Genomic DNA, 26,544 nt, shown 5'->3' with positions numbered 1-26,544 from the left:
CAGCTGTGAGCCCCATTCCTAGAAGTGATCAAGGACAGGTTGGATAAGCCCAGCACATTGCCCAGTGGGACCCTCATGGCTGGGAGATGCCATCACTTGTGCCCATGCTACCTGCCTGGCAGAGGATGGGGACAGTGTCACAGGCTGGCTGGGGACCCGAGCCTGCTTCTCACTGCTGTCCAGTCACCACATGCTGCTCCAGACCTGGGGCTCTGGGAGGAGCTGGGTACCAAACCCACCCTGCAGTGACCATCTCGTGGGGCATCTGCATCCTGCACAGGGATGAGCCCAGGTGTGTGTCAGGGAAGGTAGGAAGAAAAGGGAAGAGCTGTCCTCTCCTGCAGTACCATCTCCCCATGTGGCTTGGAAGCAGCCTGAAATGCCAGTCCTCATTCTCTTAATGCCAGACCCCAACCTGAGATTTTCTGCCTTGTCCCACAGTACATGGGAAGTACCTGTCCCCTGTGCACCCCTGCAGGAATCCCTCAGAGTCCAACTGCACTGACCACCCTGCCAAACAGCAGAGCTCACTCACAGTGATCCCAAATTCTCCCAGCTGGACGGAGCCACTGCAAGCCTCTGATATTCTCTGTTCTCAGGATTCTATCAAGAACTTTTCTGCTCAAGGTCTGTACCCTACCAGGGAGATTGAAGCAAAGGGACCACAGGAGCTGTTTCCAAACAACAGCTGCAGACAGGAACTGGACTATCTCCAGCTGACTGAAGCACAGACCAGCCACAAATTCACCAGCAAACAATAGCCAGCAAGAGGGAGGGGTTTCCACAGTGTTCCAGGCCATCACTGGGGACAGGGTGGGTTTTCCTGGAGTGGAGGCACAGTCCAATTTCTGCAAGGCGCTGCTGAAACAGAGAGGTCACCCTGGGGATCTGAGACCAAGTCACTGATCCCAGTCTTGGCTTGTTGTGTTTTTGTTTTTTTTTTTTTCTTTAAGAGTTCTGACAGGTGAGATTTACAGTGAAAAATATAATTTCAATAAAAACAAGAGCAGAGGAGAAATGGGACCATACACCAGCACCTAGCAGTGGTTAGATACGCAAAGAAAACACGACTACCACAAACTCCAACAGAAACCACCAAACCACCAGGAAACACTTCCCTCTTCGCCAGTCAACAGTTCCTAAGGTGATCTGACAATATTTCACAGCCCTGAGGGCCAGGCTTAGACCGTGGCTGCCCAGCTGCAGCTCACTGGCTCCATGCCCAGCCGTTGTCAGAGACTGCCAGACGGGCACCTGCGGCTGTTGCTGGTTCCACGTGGGACACCAAGACCTTTAGGTAACAAATTTTTATGGCAATTCAGCAAAAGCAAGAGAATTAGTATGTGTGGGCAGAGGAGACTCATGGGCAAAGATGAAAGCAGAGTGGTGTTTAAATAGCTGTGCTGTGGCTTGGGAGTGAGCTGGAGCTGTCACTGCTGTCACCCAGAACAGCACGCAGCGCTGCCACAGCCATCACTGCACCAGCCATGCAGAAGTGGCAGAAAGATGTGATTCCTACTTTAAAATTACTGAACACTGAAGATACCGAGGCTTAGGATGGGAAGGCTGTGCAGGAGGGGGCTGGCACTGCGGGGGGTTTGCTTTGGGCAGTGACCCCAGGGTGGGGAGCAGCCTCCCAGAGCTTGGCAGCCCTTCAATTCCCATCCTGTGATGGGAACCCCCTAAGGAGAAGGGGTTTTTCCTTACTCCAATGCACAACATTCACAGGAAGCCTCCTCCGCACCAGGATCACAGGAGGTGAAAGCAAATCCCTGCAGGCTGCCAGCATAATTTTCCCAGGACTGGGGCTGCTGGGTCCCCAGCATGCCTCCTCAGAGGGAAAGCAAAAGCCACTCAGACACCAAGGAATGATTTTTTTGTTTGTTTGTTTCATCATTTTACTGGAAAACATTGTAGCCCCCAGACTGTTTTTCTTCTACAGCAGCTTCCCAGACAAGGGAAAACCATTCCTGGACTGCTGGACTGGTCTCATCTGCAGGAAAGCAAAAGCAGAGTTTGCCTTAGGAGGCAGCAATAATGAGACTTTTTGGGCACTGCAGTCCACTGGGCTGGGAGTAATAAAAGAAGAGGAAAACAGGCACTGCAAGGCTCAGGTCTCAAAGGGAAAGGTCTGAACCTCCACTTGCAGTGTGTTCCTTTCCAGCCAGTTTAGCCACAAAGAAAGGGCATGAAAGGCAAGAGCCCTACCCAAAACACAGCAGACATTAAAGACGTCCCCCAGCCAGAAATCCCATTCTTGCCTCAAAAACCCACCTTCCAAAGAGGCTTCACGAAACAACCTGCTTCTGATGAGGCTGCTCACAAAGAAAATAAAGCATTTCCCTGGGTCTGCCAGGTTTACAAACACAGCTAACCACACACAGCTGCAAGCTTCAATGCAGGCAGGACACGCAGCCAGGCATGGTGGTGGTGCTCTCCTGGCAGCACGGCGTGGGGGGATTTATGCAAGACCCTGTCTTCTGCTGCAAAGACATGTGGCTCATCCTGCCTGCTCCACTTCTCCCTGCAGAGCTCAGCAGCATCATGGCTGCTTGTCACAGCACTCCAAAGCAGAACAAGGCACAGCCACCCCTTCCCTTGTAGCCTTTTCTTTGCTTCCAAGCGACTCCTGTCCAGCTTGGTGTGCTTCAGCTGGCAACAATCAAGCTGGCAGGCGACAGCAGACAGTGACACCACAAAGCTACACCAGCGAAGTGCCACCCAAAGTGCAAGAACTGCCGCTTTAAAACAAAATCTGCAATGCCACGAGAGTAGATAGCTCAGTTTCCTCCACCCACCAGAGTTTTGTACCAGCTGCTGGCAAGCAACAACCCACGGCCCTGTGCTAAATAGGTCTGCCTGGCGTAGGTCGGGCTGAAAGGGCGTCGTGGGATTTCTTGCAGAACCAGGAACGATGCCAAAGGCAGCAAAAAGCCTCTCCTGTTTTCTTCTTGCTTACTTCACCTCACCACAGAAACAGCTCTCAAGGACGTGCCTGGTTGGAGCCTTCCTGTCTCAGAATGCACCTCAGTGCCCCAAGTCCGGTCTCCGGAACGCTTCAGCTGACAGCGCTCTCCATGGAATGTGCACTCCAAAAGAGCTTGTGGCAGCAGAACAGCTCCCGTTCCCCCAGGTGGTGGGAATAACCCACCCAAGTGATGGGAATAACCTGCTCAAGGGAAAAGGCTGCCTTTGACTTCTTGATACAGGGGGCAACCTGTGTGCCGGGGACACAGGAACAGGACAGTCACATCTCTGAGAGGATGCAGAGCCCCATGAGTCCCACCTGGAGCTACTCTCACCCAAAATCAGCAGTGACAGGCAGCATCTTTTATGGATTTTTTTCTTTCTGCCCTCCGTGAGGGTCTTAGCATGGAACTGAGAGAGTGGAAATGAGGGAGACAAGCTGTGCCCCACTCCCAACAGAGGAGGCTGCTGCCATCCCTGCTCCAGCTGTTCGAACCGCTGGATCAGCATCCCATGCGGACACACACGGCTGGACCAGAGGGGAAAACCCAAAGGGAAAGGAAGCCAGCACGGACAGGAGGGTCCTTGAGGCCACGGGAGGGGGCCCAGGAAGCGGCCGTGCCCGGGGGATCGGCAGCCAGGGCCAGCCGGGAGGCAGAGGCGTGGGCCCGGGGAAACGCCGGGCTTGTGCAAGGCGGGGCGAGGGAGGAGCGGGGCCGGCAGCGCCGCGGGGCCGCCAGCACCGCCCGGGGACCCCCGCACCCGCCGAGCCTCCTGCTCTGCCCCGGGCGACACGGACACCCGCCCGGGCCGCGAGAGGGAAACTGAGGCACCGCACGATTATCGCCACGCCGGGCGGCTCCGGGACAAATCCCCGGGGGACGGCGCGGCCCCGGCCCCCTCAGGGGTCTCACCCCGACCACCCCGAGACCCGGCCAGACACGGGCAACGCGCAGCCCCGATGCCGGCAGCTCCCTCCGGGCCGGGCCCCTTCGCCGGGGCGGCGCGACCCCGCTGCCCGGGAAGACCCCGGTGCCCCGGGCAGGGCTCCTGTCCGCCAGGGCGGCAGGGCCCCGCGGCGCCCCGAGCTCACCTGCCGTGCGCCCCGCGGCGGGGCCCGCCCGGACGGCGATGGGGTCGGCAGCGGGGTCGGGGGTCTCGCTCCGGGTCCCTCCGCTCCGCCACAGCGCCGGGCTGGCTCCGCCCCCGGGAAATTCCCAGCCTGACGGACAGGCGGCGCAGCCAATCGGCGCGCGGCCGGGGCTATAAAGGGGAGGGCGGGGAGCTGGTGGGGACGGTGCCCGTGATGGCGGAGCCGTGGTCTCTGTGTCCTGTGGGTTCCCTGGGGCTGCGTGGCGGTCCCGCCCGGCTTAGTGGGGCTTTGAGGGACGATATCAGCCAGCCTGCGCCTTCTTCCTGCGAGAGGTTGCGCTCGTAGGGGAGCGGCGAGGCCGAGCCCTGCAGGCTCTCCCGGCTTGTGCAGACACAAAATGGCGGGGCCGAGGGGCTCCCTGCGAACCCCCTCAGTGGCTGAGGGGAGGCTGTGCTGGAGCGCTCTGATGGCCTCGGCCCCGGCAGGGAGGAGGGTGGTGCTGCCGGCTGGCCGAGGCTGACGTTGCTCTGAGGCACGGAGAATTCCCCGCCGAGCCTCCAGGTTCACGTTAAATGAGGGAATTTCACCGTCTAAGCGCAGCGGGTGTTCCAGGGATCCTTTTGCTCTGTGCTGCTGCTGTAATTGTGCCGTGGTGGAGCACCGAAGTCAGCCAGAGGAGCACCAAGCACAGGGAGCAGCTGGGTTCACTCTGCTCTTCGGGACTCGCTCAACAGCTACCTGATTTTCTTTCTTCTGTCGGTTTTGCCACAAGGAGAAGGTGGTGGGATTTTGTTAAATATATGTGTAAATAAAAGCAATGAACCAGGAGTGAAGAAATCCCGCTGTAAGCAGCTGTGCTGGTCTTTGCCTGTACTCCAGACGTGTCCTCCTTGGGTGACCTGGTGCTGGGCTCATCGAGGTCCTTCACTGGAGATCGAGCTGTTTCCAGCTGCCCCAATCCTAGCTTTTTACTCAGCTGTATTCACACAGCTCCACCGCTTCTTGGGAATTTGATGGTTTGGGTCGTAAAAGTTAAAACCCCAGAAATTCCTTTTCCTGACTGCCTTTCACTGGCAGTAGAACGCTTCTTGGGAATTTGATGGTTTGGGTCGTAAAAGTTAAAACCCCAGAAATTCCTTTTCCTGACTGCCTTTCACTGGCAGTAGAACGTCACCCTGGCAGCCTGGCTGGGTTACAAGAGCTCAGCCCTGACGGGACCCTGATTCTCTTTGTGCTCGTGTCTGAAATCTCAGCTGGGGATGAGAGAGCAGGACCCCACACATGCCCAACATCTTCCCTTTTGTTCCCTGAAAGTCTTGTTTTACCCCAGTGAGAGGCCCAGTGCTGTTCTGTAAACCCTCAGAAAACCTGTCTTCAAAGCTAAACACAGTCCCACAAAACCAGAAAACACCTTGTTTATAAATTAATGACTCAACCTGCATGAAATAACAAAACCCTGCTTATTTCTTCTAGGAGCAAAAGGGGCGGCTGGGTTTTGCAGCACCCCAAAAGCTGCCCGTCTTCCCCTCACTCCATTGCGGGAACTCACACCAAATAAAATCATTGTGTTACTCACCGGGCTGGGTCCTGGAGGGGCTGGGGGAGGCAGGGAGAGCCCTTCAGAGCAGGAGCTCCGTGCCTGCGATCCCCAAATGCAGGAAGGCTGGCCCAGCTGAGCTTACTTTTAGGCATGGAGAAGGGGAATTCCCCATGATGGAGGTCCCAGACAGCCTCTGTGTGGTTTTGATAGGGAGCCAGGCACCACTTAAAGGGCTCTCCTGTGCTGTTCCTCCCAGGGGCCCTTCGTGTCAGGTATTAGTCAGCAAAAAAGGGGGGGGGGAAGCTGTCGTAGAGGCTGTGATTCACTTTTGGACAACTGGAGAGCCTCGTTACATCATTTTCCTTGCCTGGTTTCTGGGCAACTTCGCTGGGATTGCAAATGTGCTTTTCCTCAGAGAAACTGCTGCATCTGACAAGAGGCATTGTTGTTCCACGTGTATTTCCATCTCATCCTTGTCCCTGTCTGGGGACAGAACAGGATGCATCTTCCTGGGGGAGCAGGGAAGAGCTGGGTCTGTTGATGGAGGTGCACAGGTGATGGTTTTCCTGGGTTGCAGAGAATCCCTGGAAACCATTCACCGGGAGAACTGGCGGTCCGAACCAAGGCTGGAGCCAGCTGGTGCTGGAATAAACACCAAAGCTTTACATGTTTCTATTCTATAGAGGCTGATTCCAGCTCCCCAGCTCCTTGCCAGCAGGTACAGTTGTACCTGGCAGGGCGCTTGGTCTGCACTTGCCAGGTGTGAACTGCAAGGCCTGAAGAGGGCTCAGCTTTAGTCCATCTGGTTTGGGTGGCAGGAGTGTGAGTGCTGGGTGTGAGGAGCTGTGGGTCTGGGGTCTGCCTGCACCTGGGAACCTGTGCCTCTCCACCTCTCTAGCCAGCTGCTCTTTGTGTTTTTACCTGAGGTTGCCAGCTCAGGCTGGCCCAAACGCCAGCATGATTTTCACTATGAAAATGAAAGGCTTTTGGTCCTGCTGGTCCTTCCTCATTCCTTTGGTCCCACCATGCTCCCAGGGGAGAAGACTCCCCTGATGGCAGCTGTGGTTTATGAGCACGCCTGTGTGGCTGTGAGGGTGTGTTCACAGCTGACATATTGACACATTTGGGTTTTTTTTTTAGTACAGAGACTTGGGTTCAGCACCTTCAGTTGCAGCATGTGAACATGCCCTGATTGCTGCTGGGCTGTGGGAAACGGGCTGAGAAGGAGCACAGCCTGTGGATGGGGGGTGGTGGAACTCCCCTGTCCTCACATCCTGCTTGTCTCAGATCAAGTCTGGCTTCCTTCAACTTGATCCCACTCCGGAGTGAGCAGGGTGGGCCCAGTGCTGTGAATTCAAAGTGCCATTGGCCCAACAGCTCTTACTGCCAAAAAATCCCCCTGCCCTCTGCTGCTGGGCAAACAGAGCTCACCTGAACCCTGATGGGGCCAGGCAGGACCTGGCTGTCACGGGTGGCTGTGCCTGGAGCTGCCCCGAGCAAGGCGGGAGCAGAGCAGGCAGTGGGTGCAGCTGGTTTGGCCCAGCATTCCAGGGCCCCTGTGGGCTCAGCTCTGCAGGGGCTGCCATGGATCCCTTCGGCATCAGCAGCTGGGAGCTGCTTTTGGGCAGTGCTGGTGGGATGTGTCCCGGTGCTCCGCAGCGAAAGGAAGCAGGAGGCCGACGGTGACGCTGTGAGAGTGGGGAGGAAGCTCTGGCTGCAGGAGGGGATTTCCAGAACATTGTGATCTGCTGCTTATGCAAATCAGAAACTCAAATTAACCTGGCAGGATGGGAGGGCTCTGGGATGGAGGGCAAAGGAGAGGCAGGGGAGGGAGCCTGGGATAGTTGGCTGCTGGGAGGGCAGAAGGGAGTGTGAAAGGGATCTAGATAGGAGAGAAGGGACATATTGTGGAACATTCCTGCTCCACTAAGCCTCTGAAGTACCCTGCCTTCACGGGGGGCTGGATCATACGCTGGCTTTCCAGGGATGCTGGGCTGCTTTACCGTCTCACTGAGGGCTCCCTTCTTCCTCTGCCTCTGGCATGTGAGGCCAGACTCAGTGTCACCCATTTCACAGCACATCACCACCTCCTGCCAGCCTCTCCCTCCTCCACAGTCAGCAGGGATGGGTTGTGGTGAGACCTGGTGCAGTCTCATAGTGGGGCCAAAAAACTGTGGGAACCAGGTCTAGGATTGCTCAGAGGATTTCCTTGCATGACTTAAGCTTTGAATAAGTTGGAATCTCATTGTACAAAACCAGCAATAGGCACAGAGGGGATTTTCCCCTCTTCCTCTCTCCCCAGGCCGTGTCTCATCCAGTTGCAATGCCTGAGAACAGGGCTCAGCAGCAGTCATCACGTCCTGTAGAGACATGGGAACAGTCCTGGAGAGCTCAGCTGTTTCCCCAGCCCAGCTCGCCACCTCCCAAGGCTGAAGGCTGAGTTTCTCCTTTCAGAGGAAGGGGAGAATGGCAGGTGGGATGGAAGTGGCTTGCATTGTGCTGGGGATTTAGACCAGCATCCTATCTGCCTCTGTGGCTCCTCCTCTCCAGGGGCTGGCAGCAAAGAGGATCTGCAGTGGCTGACTCAGAGCAGAGGTCCGGCCCTCTCTGGGGCTCGTGGGGTTTTCTGGATGTTGCAACCTGTGAAATCTGGCCTTGGCTTTGCCTGGAAGCGAGCCCTTGCCCCCGACATTGCTGGTCAATGTGCAAGGTGTAAATCCCAGACTCCTCCCTGCAGTACCCCTGAAAGCTAAAGCGTGGATGGCCAGCACAGACATGCCTCCAGCCCTTACCCTGCTCACAGCCTTGCTGATTTTCCCCCTTCCTTTCCCAGCCTTCCTTGAAATGCTCACCTCCTTGTTGATCTCAGAGGTCAGGCATGAGATTTGTCACTGACTGCTCTCGGAGTGGGTGGGTTGGAGCCGGGGAGCAGAGGTTTTCATGGACAGTGGTGCTATGAAGTGGATTTTCTGTGAAGACTGGGTGCTACAGGGATAGGGATGAAGCTGCCTTATGAGTGAGTCCCAGAGGCCACGCTAGTGCTTCCCAAGTTCCCATCACCCTCCTGGCCTTAGGATAGGTAGCTCTGCTGAGTTCAGGCCAGTTTGTGGTTCTTTGTAGGGCAGACCCAACCCCAGCATGGGGCAGGTGCTGAAATAATCTGTGCTCAAATGGAGTATTGACTGTGCTGAGTATTTGCAGCAATTAAAATACCACCAGCTGTTTTCTGCTCCAGCTGAAACAGCAGCTGCTGCAGGAGATGGATTACCATGGCACTGGGGCAAGACAGAGCATTTTTGCCTGCAGGACCTTTCCAGAAGAGAGAGTTGCTCAAGGAAGAAACCCCATCTCACTCTCCCGTCCTGTGCCCAAACATTGTGTGACTCTGCTATCTTGTCTGCATTGTAGGAGCAGCCTGCAGCAGGTACCAGGGAAACTCCTGGCCTTGGGATCAGTGTGCTCTGGTCAGCCAGTCCTCCTGGTGGTGGCATCACCCTGAGCTGGGCTGGGGACTGGCCCTGAGGGGCTGACTTGTGGTCCTGTGCCACTCCGAGACACCCAGGCTGTGGGTGGTGAATGGCCCTGGCCATTGGTGTGTAACAGTCGTGGTACAGCCAGAAAATTCACTGGAGTGTTTACACCTGGGAACATCCCCACTGTACAAACCTGTCAGGTGTCTGTTTTGGCAACAAGAATGAAGCAGATGATGGCTCACGTGTCATGGCCCTGTGCTAACAATGAGCAGGGTTTCCCCCTGCTCTGCAGGAACAGGGCTCTGCTGCCCCAAATCTTCCTCTCCCAGGGGTGATGGGCTGTCACCCAAGCCTCAAAACTTCCTTGGGCCTTCCTGACTCCTGAGCCCTGTTCCCAGCCGCAGACCAGCTCTGCTCCCTGCAGTCTGTGCCACCCTCATCTCCAGAAGCCTCTGCTGCAGAGCTCGGAGCTGCAGCGCAGAGCTGCAGGAAGGGACGGGCAGATGGAGGTTGGGGTTACATCATCTCTTCAAAACAACTTCTGCAGCTGCTCAGTCTTTGCAGCAGGTTCCTGGCCAAGCAGGTGACCCCCAGGCTGCTACAGGTGTGGGGTGTGTTGAGGCCCCCAGGTGCTGTCTGGACAGGGATGCCCAATCCTACTTACACACAGGGACTAGACAGAGGAACCCAAATCTCTATGGGAAGTATGGGGAGGGTGAAAAAGCTTCAACCAGACTGTTTTCTACCAAGAAAGGTTATTTTGTTACATGGGGATGTTTTACAGGAAGGCATCAAGGGAATTTTTAGTGGGATAATACCCACCTGAGTTGTTTCAGCTTCCCTGGTTTGTCTCTACATGTTGCTGCTTCTTGACCTCAGCTGGTTTTGAAGTGTTGTAATAATATTGTGTTATTATTCCTAACACTGCTTTGATACTTTGAAGGTGAAGCTTTCCTCACCCAGCTGTTCTGAGGAAGACTAGGGTATTCACAACTTTTTGTTCTGACTTGGAAACAATTGAAAGTGCTGGAATTTCCCGCTTTTGGAAATTCCAGTTCTTTTCTCCCGAGTGTTGGGGGAAGTGCAAACAAACTGTTTGGGGGCGTAGCCTCTGTGGCATGTGCCTTTCGACTGCTTCTTCAGCAGCTTGAAAGCACAGGAAACCGCGTGCGAGGACGGGTGGATGCCATCAAGTCTGATTTGTATCTCTGGTTTATGAAAGCATCATCCACACAACGGCATGAACCCTGCTGGGGATTTTCAGAGGCATGAAGTGAAGCCCTTGGTGAAGTCCCTGCACTGCTGCCAGCCCAACATGCATTTTCAGCCCCTTTCTCAGCAGAAGCGTTGCTCAGAGAGGTTTTGTGGTGTCTTCGGGGCCCTCCCTGGAGCTGGGGTTGGGCTGCTACCCGAGTTTGCCTACGGGAGCAAGGAGACACCAAGGCTTCCCAGTCCCACCCAAACCTGCCCCAGTAAGTCAACTGCTCTCGCCCCGGGGTCAGCAACAGTGAGGTTTTATTTATCAGATTTTAAATTGTCTTTTCCATCTGGGTAAATTCTTTGGTTTAGTGGCATGTTCGGGTATGAATTATTTTGCTTCAAGACAGACAATCTCCCTGCCCAGACCCCTCTGCTCCCCTCCCCGAGACTCCCCCGCTTGCAATGTGGTGCTGCTTTCCAGCGCAAAGTGAGTTGTTCTCTGGAGGGGACTGAGTGTCCCCCGAAGCCCCCGAAGCTGCGGTGACATCAAGGCAGTGGCTGTGTGCTGGCTCAGACACAAGGGGCCCCAGCTGCCACCTAGTCCTCCCCACCACACAGGGCCAGCAGAGCCTTGCGGTAGTCGCCAGAGGTGTCCTTCTGCAAGAGGGAGAGCTGTGTCACAACCAGCCCTGGGGAAGCCTGGTTCAAGGTGCCGGGCACAGGGAAGGCACAGCTCCATGTCCTGGACACCCTGCAGGTATCCCTGCAGCAGTGGAAGATGCCAGCACATCCTCTCTAGAGCCAGACCAGCCAACTCTGGGGCTGCTGGGGGCAGGCTCCCCCTGCCCAGGTGATGCTCAGCCCTTGTGCTGCTCCTGGCTCAGGTCCCCTCAGGGCTCAGGGCCAGGACTCAGCCAGACAAGGTGATGAGGCAGGAAGGGATGTCCCTGTCCCTCACCTCAATCATGTGGTGCAGCGATTTGTCAAACAGGTCGATGAACTCGCCCCGGATGTTGAGCAGGTCAATCTCGCTCCGAGAAATCATGATCCGGGTCAGGGTCCTCTCATCTGTGCCTGCACCCTGCAAGGGAGAGCTTGAACAAAAAGCCCTGCAGGGACTGGCACTCATGGATGCTCCTGGCATCTCCAGCACTGTCCAAGCTGGGGATCAGGCGCACAGGAAGGCCACAAAAATGAGTCTGGAACACCTCTCCTGTGAGGAAAGGCTGAAGGAACTGGGGTTGTTCAGCCTGAAGATGAGAATGCTCTGGAGAGATCTTATTGCTGTCTTTTAATACTTAAAAGGGGCTTTAGAAAGATGGGGACAAACTTTTTAGCAGGGAATGTAGTGATAGGAAAAGGGGTGATGGTTTTAAGTTAAAAGAGGAGATTCAGACTAGTTACAAGGACGAAGTTTTTTACAGTGAGGGTGGTGAAACTGGCACAAGTTGCCCAGAAAGGTGGTGGATCTCCCCTCTATGGAAACATTCACGGCCAGGTTGGATGGGGCCTTAAATAGTCTTGAAGGTGATCCTGCTTATTGCAGGGAATTGGACTAGATGAAACCTTTAAAGATCACTTCCAACCCTAACTGTGGTCTCTAACTGTTCCGTGACCTCTCCTTGGACGTATGCTGGACTTGCTGCCAGCAAGACATCAGCCTGACACATCTCCTGACAACCCCAGATGCTGGTTTGAGCTCAACCCTCCCTACTCCCTCAAGGACAGCCAGAGGACAAAACCCATCCGTTCCATGGGGTTAAAGCACAGTCCCAAAGAATCCCAGCACAGCCCTCTCCCCCAGCCCAGCCCCAGGAGGGCCTGTCCTCACCTTCATGGACTTGTAGAGCTTGTCAGCGAAGAAAGCTGGCTTGTTCTTCACACTCCGGACTGCAACACACAGAGGGGACAGAGAGTGGCTTCATGGCACCCAGGGGACACATCACAGCAAGGAGCTGTGGCACCACTGTCTCAGCCACAAGCCCTCCTCGGTACAAGGGTGCAGGCCTGGCCCTCTCTAGAGACCCCATAAATGCCCCAACCCCATGCTCCAGTGGGAGTCTCCATGGCCCCATGGCAGCAGGAATCTGCGGCCCCACTGCCGTGGCAGTGACAGCTGAAGGGGCTGCGTGCCCTGCAGGGTGCCCTGCCCAGGGGGGCACTGACCGATGGCCACGAAGGCGTCCCTCACGTCTCCCGACATCCGCTTCTTGATGGCGTGCTCCACGTCGTGGTTGGTCATCTTGATGAACTCCTGGAACACTGGGGATGGGGAGAGGAAAGGGCACTGCTGAGCTGTTCCACCCCAGCCCTGGGCACCCCAGAGACTCGAGCCTCAGCTGTGGACACTTCTGGGACCAGAGCAGGCTTGGGTGACTTCAACGAGCCACCTCAAATGCCAGGCCATACCATCTCTGCCCACTGCCTCATCCCCACCACAGCTGGGGGGACAGGGCTCAACTTCAACCTTGAGGGGACCCCCATCTCCCACGCAGCCCAAATGCAAGCACGTGTGTTGCAGCTGATGCAGAAGTGTGGTCCTACCTCTGCGGAGGTGGGCGTAGCTGCGGGTGCAGAGGATGCTGAGGAACCGCGTCTCCAGGGAGTCGCTGGAGTCATTGCTGGACACATCAGCAAGTTTCTGGGAGAGAACAAAGAGTCAAGAGGGAAATATAGCAGACAGGGACACAGGTGTCAAAAAGCTCTTCCTGGGACAGCCAGTCCTGACTGGAAACCCTTTTGTAAAGAGATTATGAGCAGGAAAATAGCTGGGGATTTCTTCCCCCTAAAAAAGACATTTCCTCTCCACGGATGTGAAGCTGCACACTCACAGATTATCTCTAAGAAAAGATGTTTTCCAAATGTTATGGAAAAAGCTCTGCAATGCTCATAGTTAAGACTTTTTTTGTCCTTTGTGGAGGATGTTTCAGGGGTGACCAACACCTCCTGAAGAAGAAATCCAGGGCTGCCAGACACAGAAGCCACCCTGGGCCACAGCAGTGCTGCCTATGAATGAACAGCTGCCATTCCTCTGTGGGCATCAGTGGGAGGCTCTGCTCATCTCATCTGTTAGGCTGTTGCAGGAGAAAGTCACCCCTTCCCCAATTCCCACTTTTGGGGAGCCAGGGAAGCCAGCCCTGAGGTCCCACACACAGGCAGCAGGCAGGCTTGGGCCCCAGGAGCAGGGCAAGTGCCTTCGTCCCTCTCCTGCCCCACACTGCAGGGAAGTGCCCTCATTGCAGGTCCCACCTGTCCCCTTGTCCCTTCTCCTCAGCCCATGTGGTCAGAAAGGCCTGGCTTGTGGGGCTGCAATTCCCAGCCCCAGCCCTGCACCCCAGGACTGCAGCATCCCTTCAAATATGCAGAAGGGTGAGGAGCAAAAAGGCAGGCACTCACCAGGGTCTCAGCAACAACCTGGTGGAGAGAGAGAGACAGGAAGACAACAGGGTCAGAAGGTGCTGCTCAACCTTTATCATTCCCTCACAAAGCAAGGGAAGTCTGGCAAAATCCCTTGAAACTACCTGTCCCCGGGTCCCTGCTTCCCCATGAGCAGGACCTGTGTCCTCCTCTGGTTTGGCCTCTACACCAGTACCTTGGGAGGGTGGTCTTTGGCCAAACAAAGTGAGTCCCCCCAGCCCTGGAGCTTGGGTGCCAGCCTGTTGCTGCTCTAGGAGCATCCTTGCCTGGCTTTAGGCTGGCTCCCTCTGCCTGTGGGGCGAGGGGAAGGGCAGCTTTGCTGACAAAACACAGCGTGGTGCCAGGTCAGGTGCCACCTGGCTGGTTTGTCCCTGGGCATGTCATCCCTGGCTCTCTCTGTGCAGCAGGTGAGGTGAGCAGCAGCACATGCAGCAGGGGTGCAGGCAGTGAATGGGCAGTGATGCTTTAGGTTTTTAGCTTTTATATTTTTCATAGATTTGTAATCCTGCAATGCCTTATTGTGTAACTCTAAACTCCAGGTAGAGTGTTAGCGACTGCTTTCCCATTTTAGTAAGATAAAACAATTCCTCTCCAGGCCTGGGAATCAAGGACACCTTATTGTCTCAGGCTCCAAGAAATGTAAACAAAAGGGAGTTGGGGGGGAGCAAATTTGTGGTAAATTACTTCACTACCTGAAGCTGTAATTGGAATATTAACCTCTAATATGCAAATAGACCAAACTTATAAAATTATTAAAACCCATGACCTGTCATCCATTTTTGGGTGCAGCCCCTGTGGGGTTACATCTGTCCTAAATGTACCTGAAGGCTCTTCAATAAATATAAGTGCTTTTTATTCTCTTAATTTTGTCTCTCTTCTGTTTTTAGATAGTCAAGAAAAGGCAGGAGCAGAGGTACAGGCAGAGAGTGTGGCAGGGTGCAGGCAGTGCATGGGCAGAGGTGCAGAGAGCGTGGCAGGGTGCAGGCAGTGCATGGGCAGAGGTGCAGAGAGCGTGGCAGGGTGCAGGCAGTGCAGGGGCAGGCACACAGGCAGCACAGCATCCACTCCCTCTGCTGGTGGCAGCCCTGCTGGGAATGCTGTGCTGCTCTCCTGAGCATTGGAACATGCAGTGCTGGCACAGCACAGCCAAGCAAGGTCTCGGGTTGGACCCTGCACAGATCTTCTGAGCCCCTTAAAGAAAAGCCCCGGCCCTGAGGAGCAGGAGCTCAGGGGACACAGCCTGTGGGTCACAGGTCTCTGGGACCAGCAGCTCAGCCGGGGAATGGCCCCCACACCTCCCTGCACTGCTTCTGGCTGCTCAGCCTTCCCCCCCCAGTTGTGTCTCACCACACCAGGAGGGGTCTGCAGCACCCCAGTGTGTCAGGGCTGCCCCCTGCACAACACACAGAGGTGGGTGGCTCCTGCAGACCAGCCCAAAGCTGTGTTTGAAGCTCAAGAGCCAAATTTCAGCATCAGTGTGTGTTACTGAACTCCAGAGTGGCAGCTCTGCAGCCTACAGGTGGGGAACTCCCTGGGACTGCTCTCCCTGTGCAAGGAGCAGCAGAGCTTCAGGAGTCAGGCATGGGAGCTTTACTTCCAAGGGTTTCATTTCACTTGGCATCTCCCCCTGCACTTTACAGAGACCCTGGCCCAGCAGCATTTGCTTCCCTGAGAATGTCAATTCCAGAGCAGGGCATGCAACATCCTCTCCTTTTTTTTTTAATGCAAAGCCCATGAGAGAACTGCCAGTATGGGTCTCACCTTGGCATCTTCGTGTGCCTGTGTGGGGTTCTCTGGTCCTTCGTCACGGTTGCCCTGTGGTTGGATAAAAAAAGCATGGAGTTGGAGAGGGGACATCTCCTGGGAGTTGTGAGGGGGTGGCTGACAGAGTCCAGCAGCACTGCCCAGCCAGGCAGGGATGCTGTGTCTTCAGCCACTGTCCTCCCAGACCCCCAGCACTGCCTGTGGTAGGGAGAGGAAAAGAGCCAGTGAGAGCCGCTCTTACCACAGCCAGGGAGACGAGAATCCTCTTGAAATGCCCCGATGTGTCAGAGCTCAGGTCATCCTCCAGGCTCTTGTGGTAGGCTGTGGAGAAGGGATGGCTGAGCCTGCAGCTCAGATTCCCACCCAGCAGTGCCTGTTGTCCCCCTGATCCCCATGGGAAGCATGGCTGAAGCAGATGCTGAATTCAAACCCGGGGAAGAAGGATCACCCCAGGAGCTCTAATGCCCTGAGCACAGGCACAGCCTCTTCTCCAGGTACTCTGGAGGAAATAGGATCACTGTGAAAGAGCTCTCAGGGAAGGAGACAGTGATGGCAGAGCTGGGGCATGTCACCATGAGATGGAGAGAGGTGAGGACCTCTGCTGGGGGGACTAACAGACCTTCACAGCACCAAGCCATGGACCCAACCCAGAGACAAAACTCTGCCTGGGCTCTGGAAGGGCCTTGCACAGTGTGCTCTGTGCCCAGAACCCGGGTGCTCCCCCAGTCCCTGCTGTGCCCTACCTTCCTGATAGGCCTCGTTGATAGCCCTGATCTCCTGGTTGTTCCGCGTGGCCATGATTTCGATGAGGACGCTCTCATCTGTGCCAGCCCCCTGGAAGAGAGTGCCATGGTGGGTGCTGCAGGTGCCAACACCAGATGGGGACAGGATGGCACTGCCATGCAGGCAGAAGTCTACATCCAGCAAATGGCCCCAAGGGCTGGCAGGAATCAACATGGGAGTGTCCTAGTACACTGCTGGTGGAGTCCCAGCTGGTGTGACTGGTGGATAGCAGTGCACGTCACTGGTTTGCCCCTACCCTGGCTCTCCAGTGGCCACCAGCTGGCTGAGCATGCTGGACTGCAAAGAGGCATGCAAGTCTTGAGTGCAAACCAGGTCTTTGTCCTGGTGCTTTCTGACATTTTATTCTCCATAGGAGAGACCCTGGGGCACATGAAGCTATGGGTGTTGACAGCCCCGGGCCACCAGCAGTGTGACAATTACCTCCACAGCTTTCCTCAGCTGCTTGGCATCGTACTGCGCCGGCGTCAGCATCAGCCCGAGGATCAGCTTGGCCAAGCTGCCAGACAGCTCGGATTTCAGGTCTGCCATCAGGTCCTGCAAAAACGTTTGAGGGTTCAGTCCCCAGTTGCTTCAGCAGGGATGGACCAGATGAGGCAACATGAGAGAAAAGAAGGGGAGGAGAGCTTAGGGATTGGAAACATCTGTGAAAACCCTTGGGGCAATTTAAAGTCACATCTTTGGGTGGCTCTGGGGAGATTCTGGCTCTGGAGTCCTCTGTGCAGAGCTGAGGATGGGGCAAGCCCAGGAGAAGGGACACCCTCGCTTGGGCTGGGGGCACCCAGAGTGGGAGGCTGCTGTGACAACTCTGTTTCTCTTTGGGTTGTCATGCCAGGGCATGTGGTTGTGCCCCAGCTGCCCACTGCTCCCTGGGCAGGATTCCTTTCAGTGAGGGGCTGATCTCCCTGTGGGAGGGGGCAGGATGGAAGCAGGATGGGAAGGAGACTGCAGTACCCTGCCATAATGAGCCTTGTAAGCCTTTATGATCTGTTGCCTCTGGGCGTTGCTCCTCTTGGTCACCACCTCTATGATGGCCCCTTCATCCGTGCCTGCAAGGACAGCAGAGCCACATTGTGTCACCGTGTCACCCCTGATCACGGGCGCATTGCCACCCCTGCAAACTGGGCAGGCGGGGAAGGGAGAACTCCCACAGCCCCATCTCTGTTCCCCCTGGGGCTTCCATGCAGCCAGGCAGGGTAGATTTTGTGCCCCAGGAGCTGCTGAGGAGCAGCAGGACAGGCCTAAGCTCACGGTCCCCACTTACCCAGGCCCTTCATCGCCTTCCTCAGCACCTGTGCATCACCATCATCGTTGAAGTCTCCTGCAGGCTGCACGGTTCCTCGCAGCTGTGGATGCAGAGAGGGGTTCATGCTCACCCTCGAGATGAGAGGCAGGGAGGAAGGGATGAAGGGATGGAGAGATGGAGAGAAGGAGAGATGGAGAAGAGGGAAGGTGCCACCCAGCAAGCTGAGGCCAAAGCAGGTTCTGTGTTAGTGCAAGCACCTGGGGATCAGTGAGGATCTCCCCACCACTGTCACCTCTTCTGTTAAGGGGAAAACCATAGCCAGACCAGCAGAGTGCAGGAGGAAAACAGCAACTGACAGTCCCTGGAGTCTCGGTGCCCTGCCCAGTGTTACACCTGCCTGCCCTAGCCTGGAACATCTCAGCCTGGGCTGGCCATGTCACCGAGAGAGCAGGAGTCACTAAAAGGGTGCCCACTCCTGCCCTACAGTTCTAACCTCCTGTTAGAAGGAGGTGTCCTTATGCTCCAAACACATCTCTGTCCTCACAGTGTTCATGTAGGGCTCAGGGTGTGTTTTCTGCACATCCCAAAGCACCCTTTTGTGGGAGTTTCAGCTGCATGCAGGTTGCTGCTGCCCATACTGCAGCCATGCCCTGGCCAGCTCTGGGCTACCCCAGGGGACAGGAGTTCTGTGGTGGGCACTGGAGCCAGGGCTGCATGTGATGCATTGCAGAGACATGCAGGACCCACTGCCCCAAGGGAGAAAGGCCTCAGAGAGAGGAGGGGGTTAGTGGAGCCACGGGGGGCAGCCAGCCCTGCCACGGTTACACCCTGCCAACCTCGTACCCCAAAACCAGAGAACGGCATCGAGAGAGGCCGGGGAGCAGAGTCAGAGCAGAGCTGTGGGGCTGGCCGTGCCCCACGGCAGAGAGGAGCAGCCAGGGGTCCCAAGCTGGCAGGCAGCACAGAGGGGGCAGGGGGGTGGGGGTGCTGACCTCCACTTTGACCGCACTAAGCTCCCACATCCGATAGGCCACCTGCGCCGCCTCGGGGAAGAACTCACCTGCAGCACTGCAACGGAGGGCAAGGACAGGGGACAGTGAGCCACGGGGGCCCTGCGCCTGCCAGCAGCCCCCCTCACCCTGCCTTGCTCCTCCATGAGGGGTTTGTGTCCACTGGGCACGGGGGCAGGACCAGGTGCTTGCTGTGGGGCTGGATGGGTGGGGATGGGAGGAAATGTGTGGTGAATCCCAACCTCCCCCACGAGAGCATCCTCCCTCCAGGGGTTTGGCTCTGCCCTGCAGGGCTCCCATGTGCCAAGAAGGGACCATGACACTGTGGCTGGCCATGCAGAGGGGCCACAGGGCCCCCTGTACCAAACCACAGTCACTGTGGGTGCTGCTGGTCCAGGTGCTCCACCGGGCTCTGACCCAGATGTTGTACCCAGCACCAAGGGAACAAAGAGGGACAAGGGGGGTGACAAGGGTGGTCTTACTCATCATCCCCTCCACACAGCTTCAGCAGAGTCTTCTTGTACTCCCCAGATGTGTCCTCCTGGAAAAGCAGATGGAGACAGAGGACATAAAAACAAGGTAGTGCCATGGGATGGGCTCATGCAGAGGGGTCTCCCTGAACTCTGTCCTCAGAGATGGACACCCAGCACAGCCCTCCCAGGGGCGCTGGCACCGTGAGGGAGGCAGCACCAGCAGCTGCTTGGAGGGTGAGTGAGGACCCCCAGCACTTACCTTTATCATGTTGTAGAGAGATTTCTCATACTTGGTCCTGAACACCTCCCGGATGTCCAGCATGTCGATCTCGCTGCGCGACACCATGATGCGGATCAGCGTGTTGTCCCTCGTGCCCAGACCCTGCAATGGACCAGCCCCACGTCAAGCCTGCGACGGCCAAGCAACTCTGCTCAGCCCAGCACATGCTGGACCCTCTATCTGATTTCTACCCAGCCCTGGGTGTGAAGGAATAACTCCTTTGGAGGGAAGGGCAGAGACCCCAGGTCACCCAAGTCCTGCCTTCATGGACCTGTGTCACCCTGCTCTCCAGCAGCACCCCGTGGCAAGGGGCCCCTCCTCTGGCCAGATCCCTGCAATGCTGGGGGGACCCTGAAGATGAGGGGAAATACACTCACCTTCATGGCCTTGTAGAGCCTTTCAGCAAAATACTCTGCTTTGCTTCTGATGCATTTCACTGCAGGGAAATCGAGGTGTGGTGAGGGATGCCAGCACCCAGCTTCACCAGTGCCCCCAGTGCCCCCAACCTCTGAGCACCCACACCCATGGGAACCACATCCAGCATGCCCACCCACCCTGAAGGAGCCTCCCTGAGCTCCCTGATACCAGGTACACCACAGCCCTGACCCTGCTGGCCCGGGTGCTGAGCCCTCCCAGGCCAGGAAGGGCAGTGATGTGGTTTCACAGGGTCCCCACGTGGGGCTGGCTTACCCACGGCCAACATCAGCTTCTCAAAGTCACCAGAGAGCTCCCCCCGGATGCTCCTCTCAATGGGCTTCCCAGCAATCTTCAGATATTCATCAAAGACTGTGGGATGAGAGCAAGGAGATGCCTGGAGAAGCTGCCAAGGTACCTTCAGGCCCACCCTGAGCTCACAGGTGATGCTCACCCAGGCGGAGATGCTGCCTGCTCCTCCGGCCAAGGATGTAGATGAACTGGGCCTCATCTGTGCCCCATTTCAGCTCGCCAGCTTCCAGCAGGTCCTGGTGGGATGGGGAAGGTGGTACAGCCTGACTCGGGGTGCTCCCTTGGCACCCACCCACATTTGCAGCCTAAATCCAGATGTCCCAGTGGCACCAGCCCCATCCCTGCCCAGATACCACCTATCAGTGACCCACCAAGCCTCACCTTGGCATCCTGCTCCACCAAGTCCTCGCTCACCACATCGTCCTCTTCCCTGGCACCCTGTGGGACAGAGATGGGCTCAGCCCTGCAGGCACAGGCACCCACCACCTACAGATGCTGGACATACCTGAAGCAGAACAACGAGCATCTTCTTGAAGTGGCCTGATGTGTCTCCAACGATGTCAGCTTCCAGGTCTCTCTGATAGGCTGGAAGAGGAAGGGAAGAAGTCAGACCTGGAGACCTGGATCCCTTCACCTCTGCCCTTTTTGTGGCCCAAGGGGACACAGGGCAGCCCCTGCCCTTTCTCAGCCCTCACCATCCTTGTAGGCAGCCACCAGGTCGTGGATCTCCTGGTTGGTGCGGGAGGCGAGGATCTCAATGAGGCACTTCTCATCCGTGCCAACGCCCTGGGGGCAGAGACACAGCCCCGTGAGCCCTGGGTCTGGCTGGGTGCCCTCAGAGGGGCCCTGGCAGCGTGCCCACCCCTTACCGAGATGGCATCTTTGATCTCTTTGGCATCTCCATAAGCTGGGGGCCGCATCAGGCTCACGATCAGCCGCTCAAACTTCCCCGTCAGCTCGTACTTCAGGTCTGCAATGAGGTCCTGGTGGAGGGGGAGAAAGGGGCTGGGGCATCCTTTGCTCCACAGCATCTCCAGGTGGGTGCAGGGAGCGGTGGGTCCCTGTGAGGGCTGGGTGGCAGCCACGGCCACTTGTGTTTGCAGTGGGGCCACAGGGCAGGAAGTGTTCCTGCCTTTACCTTCCCATAGAGGGACTTGTAGGCTTGGCAGATCTCCACCCGCTGCTTGTTGCTTCTGGATGTGATGAGGTCCAGGATGGCCTCCTTGTCACTGCCTGTGGGGAGAGCCAGGAGTCACCAGAGCCACCCTGCTGTGCCCAGAGCTGCTCTGGACGTGGGGCTGGGAGGACAAGCAGAGCCAAGCTGGCTCCAGGGAGGAGAGGAACCCAGGAGAGCTTCAGCACACTGCTAAAGGCAGCTGAGAGGGGAAGTGATGCAGGACACCCAGCCATGCAAGGGTCAGCCAGGGAATAAGGGACACCAGGGGTAGCCCTGGCACAGTCTGGAGGAGCATCCATACCAAATCCCTTCATGGCATTGTACAAGGCCTCTGCGTCCTGGTTGGCGTCAAAGCCCTGGAAATCCTTCACTGAGCCCCTGTAGACCTAGGGGAAAGGAGGCAGAAGGTAGGAGAGGAAGGAGCAGCCCCAGTGGGACAGGGGAAGGAGAAGCTGAAGCTGAGCAGGACTGAGGTCAGATCCGTTATGGCTCGGGCTGCCCAAGGCAAGCTCAAGCTCAGACATAAACAGTTGTTCTCCTCTGCAGTTGTTTCCTTTCCTGTTTACTCTCCCTACAGAGGGAATTAATTTTCCACTGCCTGTTGCAAGCAAGGAACCACTCTGGATAATGAGGATGCCCAGGCCCTGCATGGCCTCCAAGCACGGAGACAAAATTACAGGCACAAATGGGCTGCTAAGTGGAAAACTCTGAGAAGCATCAGAGCTGCCAATAGTTTGTCCTGCTCCAGCATGCACTCTCATGGGGCCCAAGCTGATCCAAGGGGCTGGAGCAGAGACCCTGGGTATTGGGAAAGACTTTCCTGAGTGCCTGAGAAATCCCGGGGGTTGATATGATCCACTTCTATCTGCCCTTCAGCCACTTCCAGACTGCCCAGGAATGACACCTCCAGAGACCTCAGGAAAAAGGAGGGACTGAAATCCCCCTTCCCAGGTCAGCTTTTTCAGGGAATTCACCCCACGGGAGCCTGGAGACGGACCCTGAATGAGATCAGCACCACCGTGGGTGGAAGCAGAGGTGAAACCATCCTGGCCCCACATGAGGAACTGGGATACATCCCCACCAGAGGCACAGAGTGGGAAGAACTGAGCAGCAGCATTTCTTTATTAGTTGTGTCGAGAAACAGGAGGGCTGGGAGCTGAGCTGGGGCTGTCAGCTGTGCCAGCACTCTGGGAAACTGAGCATCCTCCCTTGGCTCTGCCTGTACCACGTGCCAGCTGGGTATGTGCACCTCCCTGGGCTCATCTGCTCAGGATCTGCTGCACGGCTTCTCTGAGATCTCAGGAGCTGTACCAAGGCCCAGGCCTGCTGCCAGCATGGACATCAAAGCCAGAACGTCCTCAGAGGAGATGGGCATCAATGTCCCTGGCCCAGGAATGAGCCCAAGGATGGCCTCAGGGCAGCTCCACACCCACCGCTCTCCCGGGCCCCATCCCAACATCACGGCACAACAGCTCTGCTGCACATCCCCCCAGCACCCTCAGAAACAAACCAGCCTCTCTCCTCCTGCTTCCCGAGAGATACTGGGCGCATCCCACAAGCCCTGTTGGGAGGAGCTGCTGGCACTGTGTCCCTGTGGCAGGGAGCAGGAGGAGGTGCTGCCCTTCCAGGGAACCCGGCGGGCACGGGACAGATCGTATTGCAGGTGATTCATCGGGACAGCTGGATTTAGCCCCACTTCCCAGCAGCTCCCAGACCCTCCTGGCTTGGCACAAGCTGCTCCCACACACATGCCTTACGGGAATGGAAATAAATTGCAAGGCAAAGGAGGTGCCTGGAGGCAGCAGCAGTGAACAAGGGTGGCTGGAGGGTATTGGGAGTCAAGATGCTGGCTTTGGTTAAATGGAGAGGAGGAGCAGGGCTGTGTTCCTGCCTGCTGAGCCGTCAAAGCATGAGCTGCCTGCCTTGCTCAGGCAAGGGAAACTGAGGCAGGAGCTCAGTGTGCCTCATCACCCCACACTCCCTGCATTCTCTGTGGGAATGAGCCCCAGGGAAGCACAGGAACATCAGTTAGGATGGAAACAGCATCCTGCCCACTGCATACTCTTCATACCCCCATCCCACTTTCCATCCTGTTTCAGCTGCCAGGGGCCTCCTGGCTCCCCTCCTCCAGCCTCTGAGTCATCCTGGCCTGCCCGGGACCTCCCAGCTAAAAATAAGCCACACTGGGGCCAAGAGGGTGGAAGCAAAATTCCCAGCGTGGCTTTTTTCTCTTCCACCCCATGGCTGCTTGGGGTCCTGGACTACTGCAGGAAAATCCTCACCTGCACCGTGCCTCAGTTTTCCCATCCAGGGCAACCACTGCCGTAGCTGGGCAGGAAGCTTTGGGTAGTAAGGTTGGAGGAAATAATTGCTTGATTTCTCCAGGGAATGGAAAGCAGAGCCAGGCCCCAGCAGAGCAGAAGGGAGGCTCTGGGCTGGGACTCCTCCCCTCCACAGGCAGGCTGCCCTGAGCCAGCCACGCAGGGTTTTCCACCCACACTGAGGTGTTTTCCTGGCTGCAGGGGAGCACCTGCTCACCCAGCTGCCACACTGCACCAGCCCCAGTCTGGAGTGGGAAGTAATCCAGCCTGGGGAGAGGGGAAGGGCCCAAACTGGGCTGCATGCCTTGCAGCACTCTCAGGAGGGAGTTTTCTCCATCAAATGCCCAAATCCCCAGTGCAACATCTCTTCCCATTCCCCTTCCCACGGCCCCGCGTCTCTCCCCCATCCCACTGTGGTCCCAAAAGGATTTTTGCTCCTTGCTGTCCCTGCTCCCCAGCCCAGCACTTCCCCCATCTGCATCCCATGCAGACAGCCCTGGCTGCAGAGGCAGGAATGTAAACAGGCTCTGGGCAGCATGGAGTCCATGCACGTCACCACATCCTTGCTGCTGCTGCAGACACTGCCCCAGCTCTGGGGTCTGCCCTGGCCCCACCCCTGCCATGTGGAGGTCACCCTTACCTTTCCTTGGGGTGCCATGGTTCCCGAGCTGGAATTCACTGGAGCGAGGGAAAGGAGGAGCTGTGGGAGGGAACAGAAAGGTCAGTGTGAGCCAAGGCCCCTCTCTGCAGGTTCTGTGAGCTAAGGGAGGGTTTGCTCCCTCCTGGGGGTGGTGCCCATGGCAGAGCACTGCCAGGTGCTGCAGGATGGATCAGGGAGAGGCGCTTTGCTGCTTTGCACAGCCACCCTGTGGTTACTGAGCCTTTGGTCCCTGGCACTGAGGGGACCCCACAGGCCAGGGGCAGCACAGAGCCTGCACAATTTCCTGTCAGAACCAAGAGCAACCAGAGGGGAAAAATGTGCTGAATACATGGAAACGGGCCGAGCATCCTCTGCAGGGCTGGGCCTTCTCACTGCACCCCTCAGTGTCCCTTCTGCTCCCTGCAGCCCAAGCCCTGGGGCCATCCCAGCTTCAGCAGCTGCTGGGGACTTTTCCTTGTCTCACGGTGCTGGGCAGCCCCCACAATATCCCCAGAGCTGTTATCTGAGTTTCCGTGCAGCAATCAAGGCCACCACCAGTCCCACACATCCTTGGAGACCAGGAAACACAGCTGGGTTTCCAGGGTAACCTGCAGGTTGTTTTATTAACACCAGCACCATTTATAACTGCAACCCACTGCGCTGTGGGCTCTCCCCACCCTCCCAGAGAAAGTCCCCCAACAGCGCCATTTGCTCTGAAAGAAGCTGGTAGAGGGAGAAAAACAGCTGGGAAATGGAGCCCGGCCATGAATGAACCGCCGAGCGTCAGCTGAGGCCAGCCGTGAGGCACGGCCCCGCCTGGCTCCTTCACCCTCCCCCGAGACACGTCGCAGAAAAATTCAGAGCGGAGCAGGGCCACCCTGGGGGATTTCTGACCCCAGAGGAGTTCGGTTTCATGCCATGGAGCGAGCAGGAGAAATCACATGAACTTCCCTGGCTTGGCTGCACATCCCAGCAGGAGCTCCCGTGCGAGGGGAGACCCAGCCCTGCAGCCATCTGTGTCCCCTGCGTGGCTGCAGGAGGCTTTTAAAAGCACCACAGGCACCGTGGTGGAGGGGAGCAGGGCTGCTTTCCCCTCCTCTTGCCCCTGCTGAGGCTGTGATCCCCAGCCCTTCCCGGCCGGGCACAGCCCCACATGCCCCGCACGCAGTGGGGCCGCACTGCGGCCGGGGCTGGGTGGGTGCCAAGGATCCCACCCCTGTTAATGCCCCTTTGCAGCCTGCACACGGAGCTGTGGACCCTCCTGGGCGTGGGGAGATCCCAGCGTGGCCCTTCTCCCTCACTCCGTGCCTGTGGCAGCGGGGCTGAGGACGCCCGGCTCATCCCGGCAGTGGCGGGGAATCGCCGACCACACCCAGCCCCCGACCTGTTCTTGCGGTGCCCCGTCCCTGTCCCCTGCTGCTGCTGACACCTCCGGGCATCCCGGGAGAGCAGCCCCGGGAAAATCCCCGCACAAGCACACCCCATCCATGGGCAGCAGTGGCCCAGCGTGGGGGTACGCCTGCCCCCCACCCAGCAAATGAGAAATGCGGGTTATGGGGATCCCGTGAGACATCCCAAGGGATGTGCACAGTCCTTTTGGAAGCCTCTGTTTGGCCAGCAGTGCCCCCCTCCAGGCTCTCCAGAGGTGTGAGCTCAGGGCTGCACCCCAAGAGCCCGACTGGCCCGGGGGGCTCCCCCAGCACAGAGGCCGCACCACGCAGTGCCCCGCCACCCGCTGCCCCGAAGCAAAGCGATCTTCCCCGCGTTAAAAACCCCGGACCATCCTCCTGACAGCGCTAGCGACTTCCCCAAAACGCCCTGCCCCACCCTACTGCCAAAAATCCTCCCAGGCCTTCAGCAGCTCCGAGCCTCTGGGCTGCTGCGGGCTGCGTTTGCCTGGGCACAGCTCGGTGGGCACCAAAGCAGGGGGATCCTCAGCGCGGATCCCGGCTGGAAGGAGGGAGCGGGGGGCGTTTCCGCGGCCGCCACAGCCCCAAAGCTCGGACTGCGGCGCATCCCGGCCGGGACACACCCGCGGGGCCCACCTCAGAAAGCAGCACCGACAGCGCACCCCCGGGGGTTCGTCACGAAGGAAAGATTTTTTCATGAAAAGAAAAAAAACACCCAGGGACTCCCCCTGCAGCCACCCCTTGGAGGGAGCCTCCGCTTGCACAGCTCACCGCCCGGCGCAGCCAGGAATTTACACCACTTTCCTCCCCCCCAGGCCATTGCGGAAAAAAGTGCCCGGCCCCGTCGGGCGCCCCGGCCCGCACCCCCTGCCCGCACCCGCGGTGCCCGGCCCGCAGCGGCACTGACCGGCAGCGCGGAGCCTCCCGGTGTTCCTGCGGCCGAGCGCCCGTCCTTGGCCAGCAGCTGTTTCCTCACGGCGAGACGTCACCGCCCCCGAGTCCCCGCC

General features: G+C 57.4%; 2 protein-coding genes across 12 annotated transcripts in view; both read right to left on the bottom strand.

The window, feature by feature from the left end:
* The window catches only part of TNIP1 (TNFAIP3 interacting protein 1), a 15,498-nt gene extending 9,714 nt beyond the window's left edge, over positions 1-5,784 (bottom strand). For 5 of the 6 annotated variants that reach the window (XM_064388321.1, XM_064388317.1, XM_064388322.1 and 2 more), the window contains exon 1: positions 4,061-4,199. The gene's annotated coding sequence lies outside the window, so the exon portion shown is untranslated. Of the gene's footprint in view, positions 1-4,060; positions 4,200-5,636 lie in introns of those variants that run through there. The other variant, XM_064388319.1, reaches the window with a different exon arrangement.
* Positions 4,774-26,544, bottom strand: ANXA6 (annexin A6). 6 transcript variants are annotated; one of them, XM_064388312.1, is made up of 26 exons: positions 26,445-26,544; positions 24,129-24,188; positions 21,469-21,553; positions 21,129-21,223; positions 20,860-20,973; positions 20,686-20,776; positions 20,496-20,575; positions 20,372-20,428; positions 20,133-20,226; positions 19,955-20,050; positions 19,642-19,700; positions 19,244-19,366; positions 18,994-19,052; positions 18,494-18,569; positions 17,520-17,601; positions 17,210-17,304; positions 16,679-16,792; positions 16,198-16,288; positions 15,696-15,775; positions 15,452-15,505; positions 13,670-13,687; positions 12,818-12,914; positions 12,440-12,535; positions 12,105-12,163; positions 11,232-11,354; positions 10,572-10,930 (listed from the first exon to the last, which is right to left on the bottom strand). In XM_064388312.1, the coding sequence occupies exons 2-26, from the start codon at positions 24,144-24,146 to the stop codon at positions 10,871-10,873; spliced, it is 2,016 nt and encodes a 671-aa protein (XP_064244382.1). In that variant the 5' UTR covers positions 24,147-24,188; positions 26,445-26,544; the 3' UTR covers positions 10,572-10,870. The 6 variants fall into 6 exon arrangements, 5 of the variants coding, with proteins under 5 accessions (XP_064244386.1, XP_064244382.1, XP_064244383.1 ...); XM_064388313.1 differs by lacking the exon at positions 26,445-26,544 and adding an exon at positions 26,174-26,198; XM_064388315.1 differs by lacking the exon at positions 26,445-26,544 and adding an exon at positions 26,047-26,070.

The sequence above is a fragment of the Passer domesticus genome, chromosome 13 (assembly GCF_036417665.1).
Source record: "Passer domesticus isolate bPasDom1 chromosome 13, bPasDom1.hap1, whole genome shotgun sequence".
Lineage (NCBI taxonomy): Eukaryota > Metazoa > Chordata > Aves > Passeriformes > Passeridae > Passer > Passer domesticus.
The sequence above is the reverse complement of the archived record's forward strand: the minus strand, read 5'-3'. Positions and strand labels throughout refer to the sequence as shown.

Coding starts and splice junctions, on each gene's coding strand:
- ANXA6 (XM_064388312.1), bottom strand. Junction 20,777..20,859: donor AGATCAAAGATGCCATCTCG/GTAAGGGGTGGG, acceptor CTCTGCCCCCAG/GGCGTTGGCACGGATGAGAA. Junction 12,536..12,817: donor CTACGCCCACCTCCGCAGAG/GTAGGACCACAC, acceptor CCCCATCCCCAG/TGTTCCAGGAGTTCATCAAG.